At 52.8% G+C, this 16,216-nt stretch overlaps 4 protein-coding genes across 4 annotated transcripts; 2 read left to right on the top strand and 2 right to left on the bottom strand.

The window, feature by feature from the left end:
• The first annotated feature begins 18 nt into the window (after window positions 1-18).
• LOC128277609 (eukaryotic translation initiation factor 3 subunit I) lies at window positions 19-1,625 on the top strand. Its single transcript, XM_053016090.1, has 3 exons — window positions 19-129; window positions 316-542; window positions 608-1,625. The coding sequence occupies exons 1-3, from the start codon at window positions 127-129 to the stop codon at window positions 1,359-1,361; spliced, it is 984 nt and encodes a 327-aa protein (XP_052872050.1). The 5' UTR covers window positions 19-126; the 3' UTR covers window positions 1,362-1,625.
• Window positions 1,626-2,133: 508 nt separating this feature from the next.
• On the top strand, window positions 2,134-4,893 carry LOC128278377 (uncharacterized). Its single transcript, XM_053017102.1, has 2 exons — window positions 2,134-2,350; window positions 2,450-4,893. The coding sequence occupies exon 2, from the start codon at window positions 2,603-2,605 to the stop codon at window positions 3,635-3,637; it is 1,035 nt and encodes a 344-aa protein (XP_052873062.1). The 5' UTR covers window positions 2,134-2,350; window positions 2,450-2,602; the 3' UTR covers window positions 3,638-4,893.
• Window positions 4,894-5,007: 114 nt separating this feature from the next.
• Window positions 5,008-10,723, bottom strand: LOC128278246 (uncharacterized). Its single transcript, XM_053016928.1, has 5 exons — window positions 10,646-10,723; window positions 8,050-8,400; window positions 7,665-7,976; window positions 6,985-7,593; window positions 5,008-6,663 (listed from the first exon to the last, which is right to left on the bottom strand). The coding sequence occupies exons 1-5, from the start codon at window positions 10,721-10,723 to the stop codon at window positions 5,659-5,661; spliced, it is 2,355 nt and encodes a 784-aa protein (XP_052872888.1). The 3' UTR covers window positions 5,008-5,658.
• Window positions 10,724-12,121: 1,398 nt separating this feature from the next.
• Window positions 12,122-16,138, bottom strand: LOC128267072 (chromosome-associated kinesin KIF4A-like). The gene is made up of 3 exons (XM_053003863.1): window positions 12,941-16,138; window positions 12,265-12,644; window positions 12,122-12,191 (listed from the first exon to the last, which is right to left on the bottom strand). Exons 1-3 carry the CDS (start codon window positions 16,136-16,138, stop codon window positions 12,122-12,124), a joined length of 3,648 nt encoding a protein of 1,215 aa, XP_052859823.1.
• Window positions 16,139-16,216: the final 78 nt, after the last annotated feature.

The raw sequence follows: 16,216 nt of genomic DNA, 5'->3' as shown, positions 1-16,216 counted from the left end.
CGCTTGCTTTGACAGGTGGACTGTTTGCCAGATCGGAATCCCTTTTTGCAGTTTGCGTTTCACGGATCACCTCGCCGTCCGCGATTTATTCCACGGAATCAAAGGAATAAGGAGTAAGGAATCAAGATGGTAAGTTTCGTTCGATCGTCAATCAAAGGCAGAAATAATTTGTGACACGGAACCGGGTCGCTTGCAGTGTAGACAATCATTCGCTCGTCTGTTATATGTATCCTAACCTCACAAAGTGTTGTTCTGCAAAAAGGGAGAAAATAAACCGGAGTGTGAGTAATGAAACGAACAACGCTTCCTTTCCAGAAACCGCTGATGCTGCAGGGACACGTGCGGGCGATCACGCAGATCAAGTACAACCGGGAGGGCGATCTGATTTTCTCCTCCGCCAAGGATAGCAGTCCCAGTGTTTGGTATTCGCTGAACGGTGAGCGTCTCGGAACGTACAATGGGCACATCGGAGCGGTCTGGTGTGTGGACGTGGACTGGACGACGACTCGGCTCATTACCGGTGCCGGTGACATGAAAACATTGTATGTTGGCCACCACACTGGATTTTATGCCGTTGATGTTAATCCCCTTCGCTTTCGTGTTTTAGCTTGTGGGATGTGGAAACGGGTAAATCGCTCGGAACGATCCCCTGCGTTTCGCCCGTGCGTACGTGCAACTTCAGCTACTCCGGCAACCAGGCCTCGTACTCGACCGATCGATCCATGCAGCAGCAGAGCGAGTTGTTCATTATCGACGTGCGGAACATTGACTCCAGCATCAGCAGCGCCGATCCGGTGCTGAAGCTGACGATGGGCGAGCAGCAGAGCAAAATCACGGCCATGCTGTGGGGTGCACTCGATGAAACCGTCATAACAGGGCACGAAAACGGGTCGATTCGCATCTGGGACTTGCGTGCGGTGAAGGAGCTGAACTCGGTCAACGATCACACGGCCAGCATCACCGACATGCAGATGGCAAGCGATGGTACGATGTTCATCTCCTCGTCCAAGGACACCACGGCCAAACTGTTCGACTCGGACTCGCTGATGTGCCTGAAGACGTACAAAACCGAACGGCCCGTAAACTCGGCCTCGATCAGTCCCCTGTACGAACACGTCGCACTCGGCGGTGGCCAAGATGCGATGGAGGTAACGACGACCTCGACGCAGGCCGGCAAGTTCGATTCCCGCTTCTTCCATCTCGTGTACGAGGAGGAGTTTGCACGTGTCAAGGGCCACTTTGGACCCATCAACAGTTTGGCCTTCCACCCGGATGGCAAGAGTTTCACCACCGGCGGAGAGGACGGATTCGTGCGTGTTCAGGTATTTGATTCTTCGTACTACGAGTTCCAGCTGGAGTAGATCAAAGCCGATTGTCTGTAGTCTGCTGGAACGAAAAGTGTGTCGTGTGTCGTGTGATCGGACAAACCGTGTGCGATCGTTGCATTGAAGGAGGAGGACAGAGAAGGAACAATTGAAAGCGAAACGAGCGAAAAACATCTACTCGATAAAGAACTTGCTATCGTAGGCCAACGGCAACAATGTCCTCTGTGGCTGTGTGTCTGCGGTTTATGAAAATAAATAAATACAGGAGGAAAGGTAGGAGAGAACAAAACTGCTTGTAGTGTGAAATTATTTGTTTGTAATTGTCATTTTGGTTTATTTCTAATATTTTAAGATGTCCTGCAAGATCATTCTTAGAGACAAGGCAACCACAAATGAAACGGCCACACAAATGTAACATCATATTGCAAACAAAACTTTCAGTAATTTCTTAAATTTAGAGGCAAATTAATAGTTGAAACGAATAACTTTTCAGCTTTATGATTGTTTTCTCTCTCTTTCTTGCGCGAAAGTAAACTGTCAATGAAAAGGCAACCTGTCAATGAAGCGCTCAGAGTCACTCAGCGACCGTTGCGGTGCGCCTCAGTCCAGTGGTTCCCAAAGTGCAACGGGTACACATTCACTTGTTTCCATTCATTGAACTTTCTCGCATCATAAATTGTCGTCCTTTCATAAATTGTAACAACTACAGTTTGAAGGCCTTAAAGTTAGTGTGTTTTCTTCCTTTTTTAAACAAAGTGCACTACCCAATCCATGGGTAAAACCGGGCAGTTTGGGAACGAATGTCGCACGTAATCCGTTTCTCCGTGTCTGCGCGCTGCAGTGAAATGTGTGGCGCAGAAGGAAAAGGAAGCATTTTGTAGTTCGTTTGGTTGCTGTCGTTTGGTTTTTCCGTTCGAAATTGCTGTCCGTGTTTTCCATTCAGTTTTCGGCTCCTTTGACCGCGGTTATCCCGTCCACCAGCATCAATCTAGCCTGCAGAACACCGCGCACACACCGCTTTAATGGTTGGTCCTTCGGTTCTGCTAAGGAGCCTCTTTCTATCCGGTCAAGGCTGATCGTCGTAACACACGGTTTGCCGTTTTGCTGTTTTTGCCTAATTTCAGTGTTAAACTTGAGCCCTGAGCCCGCACTTGGCACACTTTGATCGATTTGACGAACCGTTGCTTTCGTTGTACCACTTTCTCTTCGAACGGTGAACCCGGTGAAGCCAACTACGGTTGAGTCTTTTTGCGACGAGTCCTGTGACGGACGGTCAAATGGAGTCATCTAGCACCGAAAACGAGTGCCACAAGCACAAGCACCTGCTGGTAAAAAACATTGTAAAAATTCTGCTGACCACCTCCAAGTACTTCCACTGCCCGTTCTGTGCCGACGAGTATTTGTTCGAATTTACACTGAAGCACCATCTGCTGAAACAACACGACCGGGATCTGGAGCGAATCGTCAAATCACCGGACGCCAGCATACGGTTCTGCGAGAGCAACATCTGCCCGTACTGTGGTGCGTTGTTTTACTACATTTCGGCCCTTCCGAAGCACATCATGAATAGTCACAGCCGCGAATGTCTGCACAAGTGGCAGGCCATCGAAAAGGAGAACAGTTTGGCCCGGAAGTTGGCGGCCGAACCGAGCATCCGGTGCGTTCCGTGTTCGCCCGGGTTGAGTGAGCTTTTCGACGAGCTCAGTACCAGCGGCACCCGATACGGTGCTGGTGGCGGTAGCGTGATGCAGTTGACGAAACCTTCTCCACTACTGAAGACGGCCTTACGCAACATGAACCGTATTACGACGGGCCCGACGGCCAGTGGCTCGCAGCATAATCTGATCGAAGAAACCGCTCAGCCATCAAACGCCTACGGAACGGCGTGGTCCAGTTTCGGTTTCGATAGCTCCTTGCCTCGCCGCACCCAGCATTCATCCGTCCGCCGGGAGCTACAATTTGACAATCATTTCGTGGGTCAGCCGACCGCCACCTCGCCGGACACGAACTTTGTGCCCGGTTCGCTGGCCATCCGGCAGCCAGAGCTCATCGGGAGCGGCTCATCGTCACCGTGCAGTGAGTCCATCTCTTCCGTGCGGAAGCCCAAATTCCAGCGGAAACGGTTCAACCTTCGGTCGATCAAACCGAAGCTCAACTTCCGGAAGTACGTGCTGTCAAAGTTTTCGAAAAAGTACCACTGCAAAATCGTCACCAGCACGCCGAACAACTTTCTCGACGACTCCGGCAGCCGCGACTCGGTGCGCTTCCTGGCGCACAATCAGGAGCGCTGGAACCGGATTCACTTCGAATGACGGCGGTACGGTTCGCCGTTTGCCTGCGTCGTCGAGTACCTGTGCGGACTGCTCTTTTGCTGCGTTTGAGGGCCAACAATATTTCGTCTCAGTTCGGTTCTGTTCCCCGGTTCAAGCTGTACTTCTCTTCAAATGAATAGCATACTAGGATTACAACGATAAGCAGGCTGTGCAACATTCCGTTCCCGTGACCGATAGGAAAGAAGTAACCGACCGGTCAATCTTGGTGGAGTACATTTTACTTACAGCTTTTGGCCCCATTAAGTATGTCGTCACTGTGCCACGAGAAGCACTCGGAACATGTGTCTGTCGTCTGTGATCTCGTTAGCATCTCGCTATTTGATTGCTTAGTAGGCCCGTAGTAGTAGCGACCCGTGTTAAGCGGAAGCCTTATTAAAAACGGAGTGAATAGACCCTTGCCACGGTACCGGAAGGGAGCAGAAATTAGGCCAAAGGAACGGCACTTTGTGCGTCATCATAATGATAATAACATAAACACCAAACCTATCTTAGATATACGCGAACACTTTGGACCAAAATAAGAAAAAGCCTTTCAAACCTTCGGTCACTAACGATTGCTCCATCTCGATAAACTAAACCGCGCCCTCAGCTCTGGTGGGCCGCGATCAACTCATTAAAATGTGTAAGCGATATTTAAAACTCATTAATACAAACGAAGTGAGCACCGCCCAAGCGAATAGCACTGTGACCGTGAACTCAGAATTAACCGTAAAAAGAGACGCATTTTTCCACTCGTTAATTTATGAACCTAAAAAATAGATTTACCAAACGATTTAACGTAAAAACAGCGAATAGTTTGTAGGGAGTAACACACAAATCAATCTCATTCTTGCCTTCCATCGAAACTAATAAGCGAAATGAAGCCAACGAAACACCAAACTTTTAGCTCTACGAAAAAATGGTTGAATCGAAATCTCGTACAGCAACTAGCATGTTAGGACACGAAAAGCAGACCTTAACTCTGTTCGGAGCGTACTCTACGACTAAAGCAATTATCTCTCTAGCCTTAAAACCCTAAAAGTACACTTTTTATCCTACGCAACAAGTTATTAGACATCTCGATCGATCGCTACGAACTCGTTTTGCTCCTCGAAAAAAAAACCGTCGAAACATTATGCTAAAAAGCATAACAGTGAGGTGGGAAGAAGGGAAGTATTTACCATAAATTGTCAGTCGAAAGAGCCGTAATTTATCAAACCGTAACGAATGCAAAAATACTTGTTAAACTATTTAAACGTAACTAATAAATTTAACTGTTTCTCATTCCGTTCGAATCTTACACGCTGGTGGAATGTTCCTTTTTTTTCTCTTTCGGGAAAGCAACAGCAACAAAACGGAGTTTTGTCCTCAAGAAAATGCATGTATTTATAATCTCATTCTAAACACTTACACATCACGACAAACTCTTCTGCCGTCGTCCCTGTGGAATGTCTTCTCTGAGCCGACGGATTGTGGCAGCTTTGGCAGCAACCAACCGAATGGACGCTAAGTAGAGCACGTTGCCAGTCAAAATGGTTAAGTTTTTATCCTCGGAGCCTTGTTTGGAACACTACCTCCTCTCTCCCTACAGAGCTGAGCAATAGCTTGTCGTGCCGCTTAGTGGTTTTGGCTTCAGTTTTTGGCTAGATCCATGCTCCGTTCCGTTACGTTTCTCGGACGCTAGTACATTTCTTTCCTGCTTGCCACATAAACGGTGCACTGGTCTACAGTAATTAGAACATTGGAAGTATCATAAACGACGGAAGCACCTTCCCCTTTTATATGTTGAGGGAACTGAGCATTGAGTGGAATTCATACTGTTAATATCGCGCGAGGGAGCTGCAATCAGGAACCATGAAAGCCTGTCGTCACTAGGTAGGTGTAACACACACGAGCAGCCGAAAGTAACCTCGGCGCCCGCCGTGGTCTACTATCTAAGTATTTGCTGGCCGGGACAAGCTTACGAACTGCAACTTGGACCTCCTTCTCCCCTGTGTGCAGGGGAGCGTCGGATGCCCGCCCTAGAGGCGGGCAATTTCCGTGAGACTAGAAATGGACTTTTTCCCTCCACTACCGGAGGCTCCGGAACTTCCGGAACCGCCGCCGCCAGCGAGACTAGAGTAGTAGCCGGATTTATCGTGCACGATCTCGAGCGCACCGGCGGCAGTACCTTTGCCGGTGGAACAGCCACCACCGCAGACACCGGCAGCAGCGGCACCACTCGACCCGCCGGGTACTAGTGGAACCGTTTCGAGACACTCGCACTGCGACAGGCTTGATTCGGACCGGTTGTACGCGGCCAGCAGGTTCTCGGTCGATTTGGTCGTGATCGTTGTGGTGGTCGTGGTGAGTGTTTCGTGCAGGAACTGCGTCGGAGGCGGTGCATAGTTTTCCACGTCCAAAAACGCGGCCGAGTACCGCTCGTAACCGTTCTTCTTCGGGATCGAGTTCCGGTGCTGGATGGTGATCGTCGTTTGGGTGCGCGTTTGCGTCGGTGGCATGTGGCCCGTCTTGGCCGCTCCTCCCGCTCCGCCGACCTCCAGGTAGCCGTACCCGTACCCATACCCACCGTATCCCTTCATGGCCAAATTGTCCCAGGATTTCGGTTTGTGCACCGGTGCCATCGGTGGCACCGAGTAGATGGCAAGCTGTTGCTGCTGTTGCTGTTGCTGCGGCTGCGGCTGTTGCTGCTGTTGGTGTGGAGCCCCCAGCAGGTGCTGCGGGTGGACATACTTCTGGATGTAGTAGTGATGCTGATGGGTATGCGGCGGACGACCGACGGCACTTGCTCCGGTCCCAACACCACCACCGGCCGGAGGTTTTTTATGCAGCGAACCGGAACCGGAAGCCGTCGTGGACTCACTGTGGGGCTCCCAGTAGAGCGTGTCGGTACTGATCGAGGTGCTGTATGAGGCGGGCGACGGGTTTTCGCCCGCCGCGTTGAACTCACTCGAGGTGCACGAATGAAGACTACAGTGGCTGGCGAGACTAGCGTTTAGGTCATACACCTTCGAATGGTGATGATCCTGCGGGGGGGAAAAGGGACGCGTGCAACCGGCAAAAGGGCGGGCAGTGGGAAGCGAATGGGAACGGAACACGATGCGGGGCACCGGTGGTGGAAAATGGAAGCAAAAAACGCACATGAGCGGATTCGATTCGGCTAGCTTCAAAATACAAACGTGTGTCATATGAGTGAGCTGGCAGACGAACGGAAACTCGAAGGAAGCAACTCGATTGAAAGGTCTGCCGTGACCAAACACTCCTTTAAACACACCTTTAATCGCGCGAGCTTCCCGCGAGTCCGCCCGAAGGTTCGATGCGAGCTACGGATGGGGATCGAAACTTACGTGCTTATCTTTATGGCGATAGAGATAGCTAGGCTGGGACTGCGGTGAAATGTGGGGCTGGGACTTGGGGCGCGGGATGCGATCCTTGCCGCCATCCTTCGCGTCCCGGTCCCGGTCCCGGTGTTTGTGTTTGTGATGGTGATGATCTTTATGGTGTTTCGATTTGCGCCGCGACGGCACGCACTGCGGATCGCAGCACGGACTCGCAAGATCGTACGCATCGAGGCTGGTGTTGTCCTTGTCGGCGCCGCGCTGCTTGTCGCCGCCGCTGCCGCGCAGCAAGTGCCCGATGCACGGGTTGCACGAGTGTCCGTGCAAATGGCCCCGCCGACCCGAGGAACCCTTCGAGCCTTTGGTGTCGTAGTTGTGAAGACTTTTCGTTGGCGATGCTCCCGACTGTTGCTGCTGCTGCTGCTTGCAGCCCGCCGCCGCGCTGTCCAGCGATGATCCCCGCATCATGTGCTGGGCGTGATCCTTACACAGTTTAGTCGTCTGAGCATTAGGAGCACAGCTGGAGGGGTTTGAGTGCACTGTGGAATATTCGTTGCCGCCATCGCTACCGGTCGCTTGGGAAGGATGTATCACGTACCGATAGTTACTGTCCAGGCACTGCGAAGGGGAAGGAAGTTCGCGATCGGTTAGTTTGGATCGGCTGAACGGAGTATGATTCCCTCTCTTACATGATAGGCCAACATGAACTGGGCCGGCGGTGGCACAATGTACGTCTTTTGGCGCAGCAATTTCTTCACATCCTCCGTCGACGAAGCCGGCCGACAGAACGAGGGACCCGATCCACTCTCGACGTCGGTGGTCGAACCCGGATCAGCGTCTCCGTCGCCAGCGGCCACCGTGGCCTTCTTTCGCGCCGGTAAACTGTGGGTTTTCCACTTGCCCTCGAGTAGTTCGCGCTCCCGCAGACAAACGCGCTCCAGATCGGCCATCTTACACTTGAGCAGATCCTGCAGCTGAATGTACTTGAGATGCAGCTCGACCTGGAAGTGGCAAAAGAAACAGGGATCAGTAAAGCAACCGGGAAGAAAAGACCTGGCGATCCGCGGGTCATACCTTGCGGCAGCAGTCCTCAAACAGCACCACCATTCGCATCCGATTATCACAGTTTTTGATAAAGTTGACCAGATCCTTGTGCTCGGTCTTTTCCATGTCGTAGCCGTTGATCGACAGGATCACGTCGCCCTCGCGCATCCCGGCCCGGTACGCCGGCCCATCGTACTCGACGTAGTCCACGTACGTGATCACTTCCACCTCCTGCTCCTTCCGGTAGTGGATCCCGTAGCTCTGCAGCGTGAAGCCGTACGAACCGTTCTTCTTCTCGACGATGATCGTCCGCCGGCGCCGATCTTCATCCGGTTTCGTCGACGTTACCCTGTCCGGCTTTACCTTCTCCAGCACCTGCGACTTTGTGTGCGACCGTGGCGGGAGAGAAAATACATGCCGGTTAACAAACAGTGGCCAAGGGTATGTCTCAGTGGCTTAAGTGGCCCAGTACGGAACACGGTGTAATGGCACAAAAAGCGGTTCTCCGTGGCGAAAGCTCTTGCGATTTTAATCAACTAATGTGCTGTGGGTTTTCCGGCCCGCCTTTGTTTCCTTCCACAGTTTAGTGTCACATTCCTACAGGTTGTAAGAGATGCACCGAGTGCAACTTCAATGCACACACGCGACGACGCGCGCCGTCCATTGTGGAGAAGATCCCATCTAAAAAATGCTCGAGTCGAGCGGGGAGACCAGCGGACAATGCTGATGCTGGGTTTTCTCCAGCGAACGGAACATGAACGAGTTTCGGCTTGTGAAAAGGCTAAGCAGAGGGCATTTTCTCGTTTGTCGCACACTTTCTTTTGTCAGCAATGGGTGTCCGGGTCGCGTCCTTTTATGGTGGTTACCACTTGAAGTGTGAAGTGTCTTTGAGTAGTCTGAGGTCGCCCCATCGTCAGGATGTTTGAAGACTGTTTTTTGTAAAAAGTTCCTTCTTTGGCCAGCTTCGTGAATTGAATAGTAGTGCAGCACAAGAACAAACTTGTTGGTGGCGAAACATTGGCCTCAGATAATCAAAACCACGGGAGAATTCAGTTCAAAAAACCCGAGAACTAGAATAGTTTGTCATTGAAACGTACAGCACTATAACGTAGGCCATCTGGGGCTTTCTCGAGGTTCCCTAATTTACTATCTCCCCTCGTGCAGGCCGTTTCATAATGGATCGATTTCCTTAATTCTTGTCGCCCCTTGTCTTTCACTTATCCTTTTTGAGCTAATCTCCCTAAACGACAGCGGAGAACCCACACGAACACGACAGTGAGGCCACGCCACGTGAGCCCTTGCTAGTAATACTTTCCGTCTGTTTTCGGAACCGCCAATTCATGTGTCACGTGAAAGCAACGTTCCACGGTACCGTCTATGGCTTATTCTCATCCTTACACGCAGAAGCCTTAGCCTCGGGAGGTTGGTCCCGGGAAAGAAGTCAACCTCTACACTGGCTGGCAGGCTCGGGAAACGACTTCGACCGCAGAATGGCCACCCTCTTGGCGCCTAGATTTGGCGACTGCAAACGCCGGTCTCGACAAGCTCTTGGATAAATCAACAAACCAAAAGAGGGGCGTCTGAAGGATGAGATGCATGTTCAAGACAAGTATCGAGGTGCGACTGTATGTGAATACCCGGCCCAGACGCTAGGACGCGAAACATTAATCCGAATGGCAAGGTGGCAACAAAACTAGTCCTTTTCAATCTCCGCCGTGTGCGCGAATATTTTCAATCTTCCATCGTGGGGTATGAAAGGCATTGACTGTCTGGCTTTATTAAAATGGGCACCCCCAATCTGGCTCCGGTTTTTTTTATGGTTTCATGAAGCGCACATGGCAGGTTTTATCGCTAACAGGTATTACGGGAGGAGGATGGCAATATGACTTCTCCGGCCTTAGCTCCGGATATAATCTGCTGATGGGCTGTGCTACACGACTCAGCCAGCAATTTGTACTCTGGATTTTTTGTAATAAACCATGGTGTCACGGTGTAGAGGTTCGGGCGGGCGTGCCCCAAAAGGCGACAGATAATGATGATGGAAAATCCGGATCTGGATTGCTGCCGATGGTGTGAACACAGGCTCACGCGTTTTGCCTTTCAGAGCTACCAAGTAAATTTGAACTTTCTTTAAATCTCACAGCCTTCTACGAACCAGAAGACGGGTGATGAGTTCTCATTCCAAGAAGACTACTAGATTATTCTATTTTTCAATTACAAACAGAGTGGTGAGTTTTCAAACAAAAATGTTAATAATGTTCGTCTCGACGCCTCCCGTGCCGTTGTTTTACGCTTGGCCGTCTTACGGTGGCGGCATCAGCGGCATACTAATGGGCTACCATTCCCCGGACAGGCAGATACTAAAAAGTGCATGACATCAGCGTAGAAACAGCGTTACGAACGAACCGCGACTCGCCATCGTCTGAGACGCGCCCGCCCGCGTGTCTTTTGCGCGAACAAAGAAACCACGCAGCAGCGTCAGCCCGGTCGTCGCGTGCCGCCGCCGACGACGATTGGCAAATTGAGTTTTGATAATAACTGCCACTTCCCCGATCCCGAAGGTCCGTCCGTATCGATTGCATAAATTGGAGCTTCGGATCCACCGCTGGCCCCTCGCTCAACTTACCGACGATAATTCCAGCTCGTCATCGCTGTACAGATTATTTCCGGAACGATACTTCCGGCTGTTCCGGTCGGGATTCATCTCGGCGGCTGTTCAATACGGTTGCTGCACCAATACTAGTACGGCGCCTACCTAATGTGTCGCCGGCTGCTGCGACTGCTGATTTTTGCCTCTCTTCGCCAAGAATCGATTGCCTCTAGGCAGGCAGGAAGTGTAATCTGGCGCGTTGATTCGGCAGAGCATTTTTCTTTGTGTTTTCTTTGGCACTTGTTTACCAGCGGAAGTGTTTCGTTTTACGAGCACACAGACACACACGCGGGCGGGCAGTAATATTTGCATTAAAATCGAAACACAAATTGTGGAGGATATGTTTAATACTAGAGCGGGCGTTAGTGGCACGGGCTCGCCATTTCCTGCTAAACTACACACACCGAACAACACTCACGATACGGTCGACACTTTCGCTTATCGATTTTTTAACCACCGAAGACCAACGGACACCCCACGCGGGTGGCCTTTTCACGTGGCTAGACTACTTTTGTTGTCGCCACATCGTCGAACACACACAGACCCCACATCCGGGCTGAATTTCGTTCTACGGAGAGCTTTCCGGCCTTCAGGTGATGATGCTTCTAGTGCAAGCGGTGGTGGTCACATCATTGCCTCGTACACCCCCGTCGGACATCAGCCGACAACGTCGTGGCCGCGAAACACTGAAACAATAGCACACTTGGATCTCGACGTTGGCGGTCGCCATGTTTTTTTGCACCGCACCCGGCCACAACGGGCATGGTTTGTGCAGTGTGCTAAAATCGCCAACCTAGGGCCAACGATCGCAACGGTTGCGTCGCGGGTGACCGGGAGTGTGTGGCGATTGCAGGCCGCGTGTGACCCATGGCCCGTCTACGCTGCACACTACGGTGCGAGGATTGGTTCCAGGTGAGTGCGGCCGAAACCCTGCATCCTTTTGCGGGATCGGACGACTGCAAACGGAAGACTGAAAGGAATAAAACTGCACACGGCGGACAATCCGCCCACGGGTTCCTGTGAAGGGCAACCCGCACGGTACGAGTGATACCGATACAATACGGGGCCCCGAGGGCTCGGTTGGCCATCGACCGAAACCAAGTGGGACCGATGGCCACACGAACATTGACAGACCGATTTGTAGGCGAAGTATGGCCGCACGTGCGCACGACGCATGTGCGGGCATTTGCATCGTTTGCGGAGCTTCCTGTGCCAATCGCAATCCGCACCATAGGCCGAGTGTGGCGGCGCGAGTGGACAAAATACGCGTTCAGAAGAATTTGCTTGTTTGGGTAAAAATGGATACAGTTTATATTTGAATCGTACAAAACTATTGGATCACGATCGTAAAACAATGATCATATAACTATCAACAATATATAAATTATAAGTCAGTCGACTGGAGGGAAGCCTTCTGTGCCATTTGCCAGCATCGTTCCACCGTTCCGCCCATCAGTCATCCAAAAGTGGCTTACGCTTGCGGTGGGTCGCTACATAGGTAAGAATGTCCATCTCATCGCCGCTGCAAACAAAAATCGCGGAAAAAGGCTCGTTTTATGTTGGGTTCGCAATCGAGATCATCGCTTCCCTCTTACATTTGGACACGCTGAGGAGTGCTTAGTTTCTCCAGCAGCATCGTGTCCCGGGTGCTTCTCTGCTGGATGGTGGTCGTAGTGTTTGCCACGAATGTGTTCTCTTTGTCGTCCACCGCAGCACCATCGTCCACATCGTCCGGTGGTGAATCCTGGCTTCCGTCGATCATATCGAGCGGCTTGTTAGCGCACTTGGCTGCCACGCACCTGCAGGAGCCCGCCTGACAGGAGATGCCGGACTTTTTACATCCGCACCGCAGCGTGGAGCAGTTGCTTCGGCAGGAACAGTGTGGCTGGCTGCTCGAGTTGACCGTTTCGTTGGTGCTACTCGTCGTCGTCGTATCGTTTGCCGCAAGTTTCGATTGCTCGAGCACCACGTTCGGCTGTAAGTTGTGTTCGGATTCGGATAAAGATTCGTTATTCGTCATTAGGGCGCGACAGATCGATAGTTTCTCGACGAGCACGAACAGGCTTTTCCTTTCTTCTGTCCGTTTTCTAGCCGACCGTCTCCGTTCACTGTTCAGCGAATTTACTCTACCTCTTCGCCCGGTGCTGAGCGAATCAAATCGAACCTGATGGGGAATACAGGTTGTGTCGAAGATCTGGACTTGTAACTCTGAGCATCTTTTAAAGCCCGGCCATCTGACGCGCCCCTATTTACACCCACTTGTTCGCTTACCTTTTTTCGCTTGTGGATCGGTGTCCCACGGAAGTCTGGATCTCGCTCCCGGTCGAAATCTTCCGCCCCGTCGTCCTCAAACTCTGTTTCCTCGTCGTCCTCCTCATAGTCAATGACAGCAGCAGCAGCGTCGACGATCGGTTTCGCTTTGGGCTTCTTTCGCCCGCCACCTACCCGCGGAATGTTGTAAGCCGAAGCGATCTCCCGGGCGGCGATCAGTTGAGTTTTCAGCTTCCGGTTGCTCTCCTTGTACAGCTCTAGCTCGTCGCGTAGCGTTTCGATGCGTTCTAGCATCTGGTCCACGATCACGTTGTTGGTGCTGCTGGTGCTGGTCGTGCTGGCCTCGCCCGAGGGTGGGTTCTGGCCGGCAGCCGCCCGTAGTTGCTGCTGCTGCTGTAGCAACAGCAACGCCAGCTTGTCCTCGTACGTTCTCTCGAACTCGGCCAGCTCCACGGCGTACCGTTGCTCGGCTTGCTGTCGATCGGCCCGTAGCTGGGCAAGTGTTTCTTCCAAACAATCGTTGGCCGTTTGGCACTCTTCCAGCTGGAAGCGCAAGCCGGTCAACTGTTTGCGATCGGCCACGCTGGCCGCCAGCACGCGCCGAAAGGCTTCCTTTTTCTCCGGCAGCGTCTCGATCGTTCCACTCAGCGCCTCCAGTTGCACCTCGAAGTCGTGGCCCCGTTGCTGCAGGTCTTTGATCTGTGCGTTCCGAGAATCCAGCTCATCCTCACACTGTCGAATTTCGTCGGCCTGGCTCGGATCACTGCCGGCGCTACGCCAGTGGGCTAGTTTGGCCGTCAGCTGCGTTCGGCGCTCCATGAGCACGTCAAGCGTCACGGAGGCCTCGACCATACTGTACAGCAACTCCAGCTCCTGCTCGATCCAGCGTGCCGCTTCAGTGCCGCGCAATTTCGTCCGATCGCCACCCAGCTTCGATCCGTTCCGCTGCATCCGCCGATCAAGCGCTGCCTTCAGCCGCTTGTTGACCGCAGCGGTTTCGTCCAGCTTGCGCTTCATGATTTTTTGCTGCTTCTCGTGCATCGTCTCCATCGATTGCAGCTCGTTCTGGCGCTTGCGGTCCTTCGCCTTCAGCTGGCAGATTTCTTTTTCGTGCGTCAGGCGCCACTTGCGGAAGTTTTCGCTCTCGGCCCGCATCGACTTGAGCAGCTTCACGCGCGTCCCCTTCATCGTCTGGATTTCGGTGCTCAGCGATTGGATGCGCTGGGCGTCCTTCTCCTTCAGCTTGAGCAGCTTCGCCTGCCGGACACTCCTGGAGCGCAGCTCGGTCAGTTCGGCCTCGAGTTGCTGCACTTTTTTGCGCCGCTCCTCGGACAGCTTCGACTTCTTCTCGCTGGCCTTCGTGTTCTCGAGCTGCCCATTCAGTTCCGCCAGCTGTTGCTCCAGGTCGACGATGGTTTGCTGGTAGTCGGCCAGCACCTCGGTCAGTGGTTGGCCGCCCGCGCTAGAAACCGCAGCGCTGTTACCCATGCAGCGCCGGTGCAGCTCTTCCTTCAGCGCCAGCTCCATGTTTAGCTGGCGCAATTGGTTGTGGAAATTGATCTGCTGCGTCGTGTGACTTTCCGAACGCTTTTGGCCATCTTCGGTGAGTGGAACGGCGGAGGTCTCGTGCGATGCCGTACCGATCACCGATGGCGCCCTACTTCCGCGTGTGTCACCTTCCGCGGCCGATAGCACGCCGAGGGCAATCATCTCGTCCCGGTACGAGCTCAACACCGATCCGATGTGCTGCCGAATGCCTTCTTCATCGTCGATCTTTTCGTCAAGCATGTCCAGCGTTTTCTCCGCCGCCAGTGCCCGTATCTCGTTGGTGGCCAAATCCTGGGCCATGGCCTGCAGCTGTGCCTGCAGCAAACGGTTTTTGTCCTGCAGCTCCTGGGTCGCCGATTTTCGCTTCCCGTTTTTAACGGCTGCCACATCGGCTCCACCGCCAGCGGCGGAGAGCAGGTTTCCGGAGGATGATGATCGTTGGAAGGGTCGTTTCGGTGGCAACCCGGCAACATTGGAAGGACGCACCGCCGGTGGCGCTTTGGGTACTCGAAACTCCGCGCCGACTTCGCCGCCTTTCAGTAAGAGGATTTCAACCCGCAAATCCTGGATCACTCCTTCCAGCTGCTTGATTTTCACCAGGTGCGGATCCTGGTTGACGATCGGTTTGTTCTTAATCTTGCGCACACGGTCCGCGTACCGGAGCGTGCTAATCGTTTCGTTCAGATTGTAATCCGCCGGCGACACGCACGCAATCATCAGCGTGTACGAATTGCCTCCAAGGGAGTCCTGTAGCATGCGCGTCAGCTTCGAGTCCCGGTACGGTACGTGACTGTTCGACCCGGCCGCCACCGATGTGCCGAGGGCCGAGATGACATTGCCAAGGGCAAGTAGTCCCTGGTTTATTTTGACGCCTTCCCGAAAACCGTCGCCTGTGGTTTTTGTTTTTTTCGAACGCTCCGAACCGGCCAAATCGACCAACTGGAACTTGGACGTGAGGAGCGCCGTTGGATCGTCGGCCGATGGTTGCTGCAGTGTGATGGTGAAGATCGAGTGGCTTCGACTCGAAACGGCATTCATTGCCGTTGCTCGCACTATGCGACCGGCCGCACCCCTTACGAGGCAATCGAACGTTTCGCGGACGGAGGTCACGTTTATTTCTGTCAGTCCCTGTAGCAGAACGACACCTCCGGGACCCTCACGGATGTCGAGGGTCTGTCTTTCTGGGCCATCCTTTACCGACAGCAGATCGTACACATTCTCCTGGTAGAGCTCCACAAACGAGCACGATGTTCTAATGTCCCGTGCTTGTTCCACTTTTTCAAAAATGTCCACGATGGCCCGAGGGATTACGCCTATCCGGTCTCCCATGTCACCGGCAAAGTCCGTTCCCATGGTGTACGTTTTTCCCGATCCCGTTTGACCGTACGCGAGGATCGTAACGTTGAACCCCGCGAACAGTTTATCCAGCATTTGAGACACGACGTTCTCGTACAGCTGCTCCTGGGACGCTTCCGGCGCAAACGCATAATTGTAGGTGAAAATATCGGAAGGCTTGTTTCCGCCGCAAATGACGACCTGAGGTTCGTCGGGCGGTGAAATTTCTACGACGCTCTGGCAGCCGCGTATCGATTCCGACGAAGTCATCGGCCGGATGCGTACGGCGACCTTCACGCACTCGGGGTTTGACATTGTAAAACTATACACTATTCCGAAATAATAAACTTATTAACGAACACGGCGACGGACAACAAGAAAGTACGCGTTTGT

This window comes from Anopheles cruzii, chromosome 2 (genome assembly GCF_943734635.1).
Source record: "Anopheles cruzii chromosome 2, idAnoCruzAS_RS32_06, whole genome shotgun sequence".
NCBI lineage: Eukaryota > Metazoa > Arthropoda > Insecta > Diptera > Culicidae > Anopheles > Anopheles cruzii.
Note: the sequence above shows the minus strand (reverse complement) of the source record. Positions and strands in the feature narration are given on the sequence as shown.